Source organism: Parus major, chromosome 12 (genome assembly GCF_001522545.3).
Source record: "Parus major isolate Abel chromosome 12, Parus_major1.1, whole genome shotgun sequence".
NCBI lineage: Eukaryota > Metazoa > Chordata > Aves > Passeriformes > Paridae > Parus > Parus major.
Window position 1 is genome coordinate 14,911,621 of NC_031781.1, and position 12,037 is coordinate 14,923,657.

The 12,037-nt window shown below is 41.7% G+C and overlaps 1 protein-coding gene and 1 long non-coding RNA gene across 4 annotated transcripts; one reads left to right on the forward strand and one right to left on the reverse strand.

Annotated features, from left to right (window-relative positions):
• Window positions 1-1,862: 1,862 nt before the first annotated feature.
• Window positions 1,863-11,227, forward strand: KBTBD8 (kelch repeat and BTB domain containing 8). 3 transcript variants are annotated; one of them, XM_015640966.3, is made up of 4 exons: window positions 1,863-1,975; window positions 3,249-3,459; window positions 4,094-5,208; window positions 7,467-11,227. In XM_015640966.3, the coding sequence occupies exons 1-4, from the start codon at window positions 1,960-1,962 to the stop codon at window positions 7,928-7,930; spliced, it is 1,806 nt and encodes a 601-aa protein (XP_015496452.1). In that variant the 5' UTR covers window positions 1,863-1,959; the 3' UTR covers window positions 7,931-11,227. The 3 variants fall into 3 exon arrangements, with proteins under 3 accessions (XP_015496452.1, XP_015496453.1, XP_015496454.1); XM_015640967.3 differs by having other exon boundaries at window positions 1,916-2,004; XM_015640968.3 differs by lacking the exon at window positions 1,863-1,975 and adding an exon at window positions 2,670-2,843.
• Window positions 5,454-7,369, reverse strand: LOC117245085. The gene is made up of 2 exons (XR_004499289.1): window positions 7,188-7,369; window positions 5,454-5,922 (listed from the first exon to the last, which is right to left on the reverse strand). It is a non-coding gene; the product is annotated as an uncharacterized LOC117245085 (long non-coding RNA).
• Window positions 11,228-12,037: the final 810 nt, after the last annotated feature.

A 12,037-nucleotide genomic window follows, 5' to 3' on the forward strand; every position in this document is an offset into this window, starting at 1 on the left:
TCATGGATGTCAGAGCAGCTTGCACAGGCAACACAGCTCACCCAGGGATGTATTTCAGAGTTCCAGGGAATAGTATGTAGAACTGTGTGAAAAATCGAGCTCCCCAGACCTCCATGGGAATGCTACATGGTGCTACATCCTCGGAGTGCTAGGGGAGGTTTCCAGGACAGGGAGAGGGTGATGGTGTTATTCCACTTGAGAAAGGCTTCAGCCTTAGCAAAAGTGTTACTATCAATACCTCTTAAAGCACATCTAAACCTGTTTGTATGGCAATTTACTTGCTTCACCAAAACCCATACAAAGGTAAGCTATTTCAAGAAAGGCTCCAAAGTGCCAGTTCAGTGCAGGATCTGTATTAAAAAACATTCTACATTTGGCTTCTGCATTTTAACACTAATCCAGGCTGGCCTACGTGCCCACACTGAAGGAAATGAACTGTATCAGGCAATGTCATTTGCTAAAGGGTAAGAGTAGAGGAATCCTCCATCCCTTCGTTTTAGATTTCTAGGGACAATTTCACAGGCTGTGCCATTGCTGAATGGGGAAATTGGAAAACTGCAGAATCGATTTGCAGACGTGAAGTTCTATTTTCTTTTACAACTCCTTCATCAGAGTCTCCATCACTGCTGCGTTGTGCAGCATTATCATCGGAGCAGCCTGGACACCACTGATAATTGCTGAGTGAGGGGAAGGCTGTGCCTTGCAAGCAAAAGTAAAACCAGTGGGGTGGCACTGCCTTTAAATCCACCTGCTTTAGAGAGGTGCTCATTTACTCAGGCTACTCATTCCTGAGAGTTAATGGGAAATTAATTTAAAAATATTATTCAAATTGGTTTTGTTTGCTTTTTTTTTTCTGAACAAAACTTCCCAGCCAAAAGCTGTGAAGTTGTATTAAATCTATTTTGCGTAAAACCAGGAACAATATACACAATTTTGCAATGCTTCCATTATTTCTTTGTTAATTGTTTCACAAAGAAAAAAACCTCAAAACCTCTTCCACAGCAAATGCCTGATAGTGACACAGTTCCCAAGAATGAGACCAGTGGCTAATTTCCACAAAAAACTGGAAAACCTCGTGACTATCATCCATTTGACCTCTGGGATGGAGAGAGAAGTGTGCTTTGTAACATTAAGGGTCAGGGGCAGCAAAAATGGTGATTTATGTGCCGCAGTCATTCAACATCTCTGTGAGACAGGTAGGGCTGATCTGGCTGCCCACAGCTTGCTGGGGCTACCAACCCTGGGAAAATTAAGAATATTCCTGGTGTAATAAGCTTTTGGATCAAGTATCCTACTATTGGTTTCTTTTAAAGATCAAGTCAGTTTTGCACGGCTGTGGGTCTCACAGCTGCTCCCCTGCCCCTGAGGCATCCTCGCAGCATTAGGACGCTGACAGGATTTCTGTGCCCCTTTCTGCCGGGTTTTAGCAGGGACGGTGGCACCGGCTCGGCTGGGCAGCCACCTCCGCTCCCCTCAGCGAGGGTTTGCCGCAGCAGCCATAGCTCAGCGCGGACAGGAGAACTGCAGGGATTGGGAGTGGAGCGGGTAATTTACTCCTCTGGACAGGCCATTTCTGCCGGGTGTCGCTGCTGAGGAGTGAACAGGCTCCAAAACGCCGGGACAAGGCGCTGACGCTGCCTACAAGGCCCTACCCGCGAGCCCAAAATGGCGGCTTACCCGGAGGCGCCGCCGCCTCGTTGCTACGCGACCGGCAGGGCCCGCCTCCCCCCGAGAACTACAACTCCCAGGCATCCCGCTCCGGAGGGACTCTAACTCCCGGCAGGCCCCGCGCGCCGGAGGCGGCCGGCCCGCACTACATATCCCGGCAGGCGGTGGGGGCAGTAACCAATCGGTGTCGTTGATGCTGCGGGGTGCGCGGCCGGCGGTGAGCGGGGGAAGCGGCGCGGTGACATTTCCTGCCGGGCCGCCCCCGGAGCCGCTGCCCGAGCGGGGCCCAGGATGGCAGCGCTGGGAGGTCGGTGCGGGGCGACGGGGGAATGCCCGGTGCGAGAGGGGGGGATCCTGGTGAAGGGTATCGGGGCCTGTGTGTTGAGGGGTGTCGATGAGAAGGTTCGGGCCTGTACTGAGGGGACCACCGTGTGAGGGGGCTCGGGGGTGCCCGGGAGGGGTCCCTGGGAGGGGCAGCGGTGCTCGGAGGTGGGAGGTGATGGTGTGAGGGGAGAACTGAGCGGGGGCTGGGTGGGAGAGGGGGTGTGCGAGGCAGTGTGCTGTGTTAGGGTGGAAGGAGGCTGTCCCATGAGGGACCCCCCTGCTGTGTGAGGGGCCGCAGCCGGGAGAGGGGAGTGGAGTTGATGAAAGGCTTCTATGAAAATGGGTGTGCTCTCTCTCCTCTTTGCCCCTTTGTGTTGCCCAAATTTTGTTGAAAGCGCTCTGTTGCAGTCAGCAGCTTTACCCGATTTGCAGCTCTTGCCACCTAATGTTTTTCTTTTGAGCTCTCCTTTGTTGTTGTTGCGTAAAAATGTTGGTGCTATTACGAAACAGATTTTTGTGCTTGAGCTATTGCTCAATTTTCACTTTGAGAATTACTTCATTAGGCTTATCACATGTTATTTAGCAGCATATGCTCTACTAAATATGTTTCCACAGTGATATATAAGCTCCTTCACACCTGAGAAATTTCAAATTATAATTCTGTTTTATTCGTAGAGAGAACATGTAACTGTGTCTACAAATTTATGTGTTTAAGTTTGCTGCCCAGCAGACTTATTGTGGGGCCGTTTCTTCATGAGTCTCTGCTCCAACCATTACTTTTGTAAGGCAGGAGCCAGTTCCTGTTTCATTGTGAAGTCAAATATTTACATACAGGCCTGTGTGATGGCGGGGTAGGTTGGGGACTTATTTCATTCCTCTGTGTCCCTTTTCATTTTAAAGGTCAATAAGCATTGTGTTTCTTGATTTGATTTCCAGTTGTATGAAGTATTTGTATTGTTTTCCATAATGGGTATAAGCTTTATAGTTTATAGGGGTATAAACTTTATAGTTGAATGGTAACTGACATGTACATTGTGAAAAGGAAAAAAAAAAGTATTGAGGTATCTTTATATATTTACTCACCCTTGACAATGTTTGGCTTGCTGTCAATGGATGATGATGCTGAGGAAGTATGGAATATCAATTTGTGCCAATTCTTGGTCACGCGTGGGTATTTGGCACGTGTATGAATTTTTTTGGAGGCTTTTTTGTTGTTGTTGGTTGTTTTCTGTTAAAGTTTTAATTTTGCTTTGTAGAACCAAGTCAGTTTTCACAAACACTGAATGGAGTTCCTCCCTCAAACCAAGTCAGCAGTGGAATGGACCCCTTCCATGCTTGTAGTATTCTCCAACAGCTGAAGACCATGTATGATGAAGGACAGCTGACAGATATTGTGGTGGAAGTGGATCATGGGAAAACATTCTCCTGTCATAGGAATGTTCTTGCTGCAATCAGTCCTTATTTCAGGTAAAACGGTCCATTATTCTAGTGGTGATCAAAGCAGATAGAATATTAGTGTAGGTATGATTGATTGAATTTTCATTTAATGAAAATAAGTTCCATGTATTTATAGATAATACAGTGCACCTAGCAAGTAAAGATTATTGTTCTCTTAAGGGCAGTGAATTATCAGTGTCTGTTTCTCAGAGGTAAGTTTCATTGGAGAAAATGTCACACAATTTTAAACCAAGCAAAACTGCCTCCTGTACTGAGGGTATCAGAGATACAGTAAGAGTATATTGAAACTGCTTGTTTTCTTTTCAAGTTACTTATTTTAGTATGCTAGACTACTGTGCATGTGAAATAACCTGTTGAAAGTTGAATGCAGGGACTTGGATATGTCAAGAACTTTGCTTATAAACTCAATGAATTTTTACATAGGTTTAGTGAGATAATTAAGCAAGAAGTTCCACTTTCATTTCAGTAAGTGTAGAAATGATCTTAAATTTAGGTACCCCAAGCGGGAAGTTAACACCTGTGATAAATGTATTTATGCTGATGGGGGGGCAAGCACATTGGGACTAGCTGTACAATATATTTAAATTCATGCCTGTGGTTAAAGGTAATTACAGGCAAACTGCTGGATATTTTTGTTTTGCAGATCGATGTTCACGAGCGGCCTTACCGAGAGTACCCAGAAGGAAGTTCGGATCGTTGGTGTGGAAGCAGAGTCGATGCATTTAGTGTTGAACTATGCATATACCTCCAGAGTAGTGCTGACAGAGGCCAACGTTCAAGCTTTGTTCACTGCAGCCAGTATCTTCCAGATCCCTTCCATACAAGACCAGTGTGCTAAATACATGATCAGTCATTTGGACCCACAGAACTCCATTGGGGTGTTCATCTTTGCTGATCACTATGGTCATCAGGAACTCAAAGACAGGTCACAAGACTACATTCGCAAGAAGTTTCTGAGTGTCACCAAAGAGCAAGAGTTTCTTCAGTTGAGAAAAGACCAACTGATAAGTATCCTCAACAGTGATGATTTAAATGTAGATAAAGAAGAACACGTTTATGAGAGCATTATAAGGTGGTTTGAGCATGAACAAAATAAGAGAGAAGTGCACCTTCCAGAAATATTTGCCAAATGCATCCGTATGCCTCTGTTGGATGAGACATTTTTAGAGAGAATCCCTCCCGTGTTTGCACAGGCGATGGCCAAAAGCTGTGTACAAAAGGGACAACCCAGTGCCAATGGCTACACACAACGGCTTGGAATGACCGCTTCAGAAATGATCATATGCTTTGATGCTGCCCACAAACACTCAGGAAAGAAGCAAACAGTGCCTTGTTTAGATTCGGTCACAGGGAGAGTGTTTAAACTATGCAAGCCACCAAATGACTTGAGGGAGGTGGGAATTCTCGTGTCTCCTGATAACGATATTTACATTGCGGGTGGTTACAGGCCGAGCAGCAGTGAGGTCTCCATCGACCACCGAGCAGAGAGTGATTTTTGGATGTATGATCACTCTGGCAATAGGTGGATTCCGAAGGCTCCTTTGCTGCGGGCCAGAATAGGCTGCAAGTTGGTTCACTGCTGTGGGAAGCTGTACGCCATCGGGGGAAGAGTTTATGAAGGAGACGGGCGGAACTCCCTCAAGTCTGTGGAGTGCTATGACAGCCGGGAGGACTGCTGGACAGCTGTGTGTCCCATGCCCGTAGCAATGGAGTTCCATAGTGCTGTGGAGTATAAGGATAGCATCTATGTTTTACAGGGTAAGGTGATTTAACTGGCTCTGTGGTGTTTTATTGGAAGTGGGCATTGTTTGTTCCGACTGACTGTGTTTTCTTAAGCAATTTGGAAAAACCCCTTGGGCAATGGGGGGGCAGGGGGAGCCAGGAGGGGGGAGGTTGCTGCCTTGCATTCTCATGCCCTGGGAATGTGTCACTAAGTTGTAATACTGAGTTATTGTACAGATGGCATTTTTTGTGGTATTCTGAGTCAACAATACAGTATTAAACTTAACTCCGAAAATTCTTTAATCTTTACGTGGGTGAAATGCACTAACACAGAAGAAAGGACACTGTCCTGTGAAAAAGCACTTTGTATTTTACTTGGCTAAAGCTGAGAAAATTCCTGGTGTCTTTATTCTTGGTGACTTGTAAAAGTTGATGAATGACTTCTAAGTCTTCATTTCCTGCCCTACCCTGCTTTCTGAAGTCATCTTAGAAACTAGAAAGAGATAAAGCATCTCCCTTAGTTAACTCTGTTTCTTTGGTCAGTAATTTCAGTACTGCCTTTACATTCTGTGCACACTGGAAAGTGCTGAGATTGGTCTCAGGCTGTGGTAAGGGGCCTCCAAAGTGGAAAGAAGGAAGGAGGGGGAGGTGTCCCAGTTTTGTTTTGCTGAGGGCCACCTCTGTAAACACCTTCACAAGTTAGGGTCTTGGATGCACAACAGCTCCTTCTTGGGTCACTTCCATACAAAGCTGGACCATGGGGAAGAAACAGGATAGAGAATACTGTTAGATCCTTATTATTTACAAGAATAAGTTAACATTATTTCTTGACTTTACATTTGTGATCTTCCATGTGACTTGCAGTTTTCTTCTTCCATTGTTTCCGTATCATGTTTAACTCTTGTTGGTGGTGGCTTTAAATAGTTCTGTTATGCTAAAAAGTTCTCTAAATCTCTGCTTTAGAAGTGGTTAGAAAGGAATGCTGAAGAATACTGAACTTGGTATTTGTTCCTTTAATGTTTCTTAGAACTGATAAAAGGTGGATGATACTATTATAACCTCTAGAATAAAACTGCACCTTGTTCACAAATTTTAGCTGCTGATACTGTGCTTCAGTGCTTTAAGTGACAACTGACTGCTTGTATAAATAAATACTTCCTGTGCTAACCAGCAAATTCTAGAGTAGTTTTATGGATGCCTAGAAAAAAAACCTTGACTGAGTTGTGTTGTAGCAGAAAGAGGTTAGCTTTTAGGAATTTTTCTAGGAAAAACTCCAAAGTAGTCAATAAGAACTGATGAGACTGAAAATGCCTATGGAATGCAAGTGTCAGTCCCAGGAGATTGCACTGTGGAACAAAACTAAATAATCAAAATTAGTATTATCTGTAAGAATTAATCTCTGAAACTCTGTTCCACCAATTTTACTGTTTCACTTCTGTATTCTATGTTACACTTGAGGTGCTTGGTCACAAATCAGCTTGTTTAAAATTCTTAAGATAGCCACGTGAAATCCTGATTTGAATTATGCTAGTATTTGGTAGATGTTATTCCTTTCTCCCACTGGACTTTACCAAAGTCAAGGTGGTCTTTATCCATGTTCTTTTCATGAAATGTACAGAGCATGAGTTTTTGGTCATCTGAACTTCCTTTATCTGCAGTCTGTAGCTGCTGCTCTGTGCACAGAGCATCAGAGTTATTTTATAACCTAACCACAAACCTAACTGTGAATGGGTAGTTTCATGCAAGTTTTCACCTGGCCTCCTTTTAAGCAAATCAGCCTAAATGTGTAACCACCTGATACCAGCAGCTTCAAAATCTGCGTGTAGTATAAGACAGAATTCAGGGTTTGAAATCTGCCAAACCTGAGCAAATAATTGTGAGACTCCCCATCTGCAGATGACACATTGTGAGAATGTTAAAGAGTGAAACAAATGTACTTCAGGCATTTCAAGACTGGAATCTTGAAAGGCTTTGTCCCAAATTAATAAGCACGTTTTAGAAGTACTAAAGCATACCTAGAAACTGTGTAAAGTGGGTTTCTGTTGTGCTTCAAATTCCCTCTGCTTCAGCTGAAACAGAAATTCAAAGTAGGTGTTAGTCATGCTATTAATGTTTTTGTAAAGCACTAAAAGGAAAGCAGTTGATGGTGCTGGGGTGTTTGTTTTGGGATCCAGGCTCTAGAAAACTTAGAGTGTTTCTGTCTGTGGAAGAATGTACCTGAGGGCACAATTGCCACAGAGCTATTGGCCTGGAAACAAAGCACAAGTTATTTTATTTTTCCTCTCTCTTTCCAGGGGAGTTTTTCCTTTGCTATGATCCTCAGAAGGATTACTGGGGATTTCTGACCCCGATGACTGTGCCTAGAATCCAAGGCTTGGCAACAGTGTACAACGACTCCATCTACTACATAGCTGGCACCTGTGGGAACCATCAGCGCATGTTCACCGTCGAGGCCTACGACATCGAACAGAACAAATGGACTCGAAAAAAAGACTTCCCGTGCGACCAGTCCATCAACCCATACATAAAACTTGTTCTCCTCAAAAACAAACTCCATCTCTTTGTCAGAGCTACTCAAGTCACTGTTGAAGAGCACGTTTTCAGAACCAGCAGGAAGAATTCACTCTACCAGTACGATGAAGTCACTGACCAATGGCAGAAAGTCTACGAGACTCCAGACAGGCTCTGGGATTTAGGCCGGCATTTTGAATGTGTTGTTGCTAAATTGTATCCACAGTGTCTTCAGAAAGTTATTTAAATTCTTTTTTTTTTTTTCCTTTTTTTTTTTTTCTCAGTAACAGGCCTTAGTGATTTCAGTGGTAATTTGATGCTAGAGAAAACATGTCTTAAAAGAAAACAAAGAAATTCTGTCAGTATTTATTGTAAGATAAAACAGACAGTTTTTTGTATATGGGGATGGGTGCTCTTTAAAGGTTGCAGTCCGGGGAGGGAATTGTTTGTTCAGTTTCATATTTACTGATATTTTCCTGGGAAATGAGAAGGAGGTTACAAAGTGCAATTATCAGCATTTTTTTTTCTGGTAGACACTTAATCATGTCATACTAAAGGGTTTTTTTGTGGTAAAAGCAAATTAAGTGGAAGAGCCAGGATAACTATGCACTACAGTGAAAGAAAATCTAGCATTAATAGTTAAGGATGTCCAAGATGTGTTGAAGTGACTTTTCTTCTTTTTCTCTTTTTTTTTTTTTTAATACGGGTAAAATTTGAGGCAATATCACTAAGTTTTGTTGCTTTTTTTTGTTCTTAATTTAGATTGAAAGTACATAGAGAGGAATGGTAGAACCTGATTCATAATGATCTCTTCTTTTTGTACTGTTTTTGATGTCTAAGATGTTTGTGATGTTGTTTGTGCACTGCAATTTGGAAAAAAAAACTCAAGTCAGAATTGGATTGTGGAGTACCTTTGCCCCAGATGGAGGCCTGTTCATATTGTTGTACCAGTTCCTGTCTGTGGATTTTTGTTGAGATTGAGCTTAATGATGGTGGGGAAAAAAACCCAACACCTGTTTTTTGCCACATAGGTGTAGTGCTGTAAAAACTTTTTTTTTTTTTTTAAACACTGATTAAAATCTTTTTTTTCACCCCGTAAAGGGCTTTAACCCAAAAGTTGATGGTGCTAGTACATTTTTAATACTTGTTTGTCTGAACTGGGCCAGCCTTCTGCTACTGTTTAAGACAGCCTGTTATTTTCCATGGAGTGTTTGTCTGTCTTCAGGCCCTGTCCTGTCATCAGATTGTCTTTTCTAACATAACATTTTTACTGCAGTGGTGTTCTTGCACAGAATGGTGACAGGATATGGCCTTAATAATACTGATTCTCTTTTATTTTTCCTCTTTGTGTGGAGTGTTCATTCTGTCTCCACTATAGTACAGTGCTATGTGCAGAGTTGGCATGTGCTCTGGTGATTTGGAAAAGTGTGGTTTAACTTTGCAAATTGTTTTCCTTTTCTCTTTGCAGTCAAGCCCCCAACTATCTTCTATTTCCTTCTGCTCCATAATGTGAAAAATTGCACTACTGAGCTGTCAGCATTATCCAGCATATTAAAGCAAAATTAACAGTAAGCGTCCACGGCTTAAATAATCTTAGGGGAAATACAGAATAAGGAATATAGTGCAACACTTTTCTTTATGTATTTAACATTTAATTTATTTTTAGAAAGTAAGTAAGTTCAAAGTTCAGCCTCTTCTTCAGTAGTGAGAATTGGATTTAAAAGGGAAAAGAGGACTCCTAAATCTTGCATCAGCTGCAATTTACCAGGTTTCTTACAGCTCTACTTTTTGTAGAGCTTTAAGTTATCTTACTCATTCCAGTTTTTTCCTGTTGACCTAAGTAAACCAGTTAACTTGATGTGGCATTGGCCATCACTGGCTGGAAGTGCTTACCATTATCTGGCTTAACAGCTGATATTTCAGTCAGCCAAATATTTAGCTCATTGTTTATCCCCCTGGCATGGCTGAGGATTTGGATAATGTTTGTTTACTATGTGGTCTTCCTGTTCCCAAATGGAATCTTCCTAATACATGAAAATACTCACCTGGTTCTATTTATTAATTCTTGCACAAAAATGTTTGAGAGGCAAAAACAAACAAAAAACTGTGAAATGAAAAGCAAAATAAAAATGCCTCTTTGCATTACATACCTCATCTTCCAGAGATTCACCAAACTCTTCTTCCAATGCGAGCACCTGCATTTTGTTCTTTTATTTTTCTTGAATTTGGCAATTCTCGCTAAGACTGTGTTTTCCAACAGTGTTGAGGTGTATTGTTTCTTTGTTAGTTTTCTTCTGGATAGTTTTATCTATATGTATAGCCAAGAATAAGGGGTTTTCTGAAAAGTACAACTAATTTAACTTTTAACTAATGATCCTTAGTCCTTGGCTAGCTCTCTGCGCTGTTGTAGGCCTCTAGCTGCAAGCTTTCTGAAGCACCCTCCCTAACAGTGTTGCATTTGTGTGTAAGACCTTTTATTTTTGCAAAGTGTTATGTAACTTTTTCCTTGTTTCTTTGTTTGTTTTTCTTTTTCTTTTGGGTTTTTTTTTTTTTTTTGAGCTTGGTTGAATATTTACAAGATTTCTTGCTGCTTTTTGACAATCTATATTTATTTAGTAGAACAAATTTCAATATATTACTTGAAACTATGAAATAGAATTGAGTTAGCAGTTGACTGGTCATGTGATGTATAAAGTACAATATGCTGTGGTTAATTCTGCAGTAGGTTTGTTAATTTTGTTTATCTGCACTAAAGTACAAAGATCTCCATTCTGTTTAACCATTCAAACTGAGGGTGTGATCCAAGTCTGTCATGTGTTTGAAAGCTAAATCTTGGAACTTGCTGTGGGAGTAGAATATACTAAATCTTTTGCATGAGGAGTTTGTTGAGACAGTAATGTAGCTGTGACATTTTGCCAATTCTTAAATGCTTCTACGTTATGCTGAAAGTCAGATTCCTGGTAAAGTTTTGCTTTAGAGTCAGGCTTAAGTAAACTTGCACAGCACAAAAAAAAAAAATAATTGCACCAAAGGTACTGATAATATTTGAACAGTAATCTGTACATTTTTGCTCATTTGGATTTTTTTTCGCATTCATTTATTTCCCTTTATGAAGTGAATTTCTGGTGTTGTAAGAACTTAGGTGAGTGTAAATCTCTTCCAAAATTACTAGCTACTTTAGAAGGAAACATTTTGTAATTTCCACTTGCTTCCATCAATGAAATTTAGAATAACTCAGAGCAGTTTTGGTGCACCAGACATGCAGTGTGTGTATGTTCTACAAGAGATCCAAGAGCTCCCTGTTCGCGAGGCTGTTGAGAAGTGGCATCCAACATTCAGTGCTCAGGTATGTTAGTAAGAAGTACTGTAGTCCTATGAGGGCAAATGTGTGGATTTTTAAACATTTTGCCATAATTGCACAATTTTGCATTTTTACTTGATGTCATGTTATGTTTCTTAAAATAAACCTATTGTTGAAATACAGTGGAGTTCAACTGTTTTTGTGACAAATCTGTGTGCATTTTAGTAAATTTCTGAAAATTAATCCAATGTATTTTTGATGTTTGTTCGGTTCTTCTATTTCTGCACTTGTACCTCACCTGTGTGTAATGTCCTTTTTTTTTTTTAAAGGTGGAAGATGCTTTGTTCATTTGTCTCATTCCTTGTGGCTGTTCAGGTGTAACTTCTCATTTGTTTACACACATGCAGCACGGTCTTTCCCTTCCCTTTCTCCATGCCTTTGTCTGCAGCTGGCATCCCAGCAGGAATGTCAAGTGGGGCTTTCCAGCCTGAAAAGGCTGTTTATTGGAAAACCCCAACCCCTTCACACTGAATTTCCCAGCACCCTGAGAGAGCTGGGGGAGCCACAGGTTTGCAAATGATTATACTCGTAAGTGTCAATAAGGATTTTCCTTCTTTGGATACTAAAGTAAATTCCAATGTATTTTTTTGAAGAGAGAAGTAGCTGGGCCCTTGAGAGATTCTTCCCATCTGCACATTGGGGGTGGAGTTATTTGCTGGGCATGTTTTTCCTTTCATACATCCTTTTGGAAATGAGTATTTTGGAAGCTGAAGGACAGGAACACACAAACTCCTGCACGCCCCCTAAAACAAAGTAGCATTACTTAAATGAAGTTTCCCACTGTGTTTGTGCCCCAAAGCTGGGCAGAGAATGCTCCAGGCAGGGGAATATCTCACAGCTTGGCACTGGTGTGCAGCCAAGAGGTGGGGAAATAACCATCCAGCTGTTGCTTTCTCTTTATCTCTTTGCAGCATGCTCTCCCCTCTGGGCCTCCCAAAGATGGAAGAGTGAGACCGACAAAGCTGGAACCTCCCCCATCAGTGTCTCCCTAAG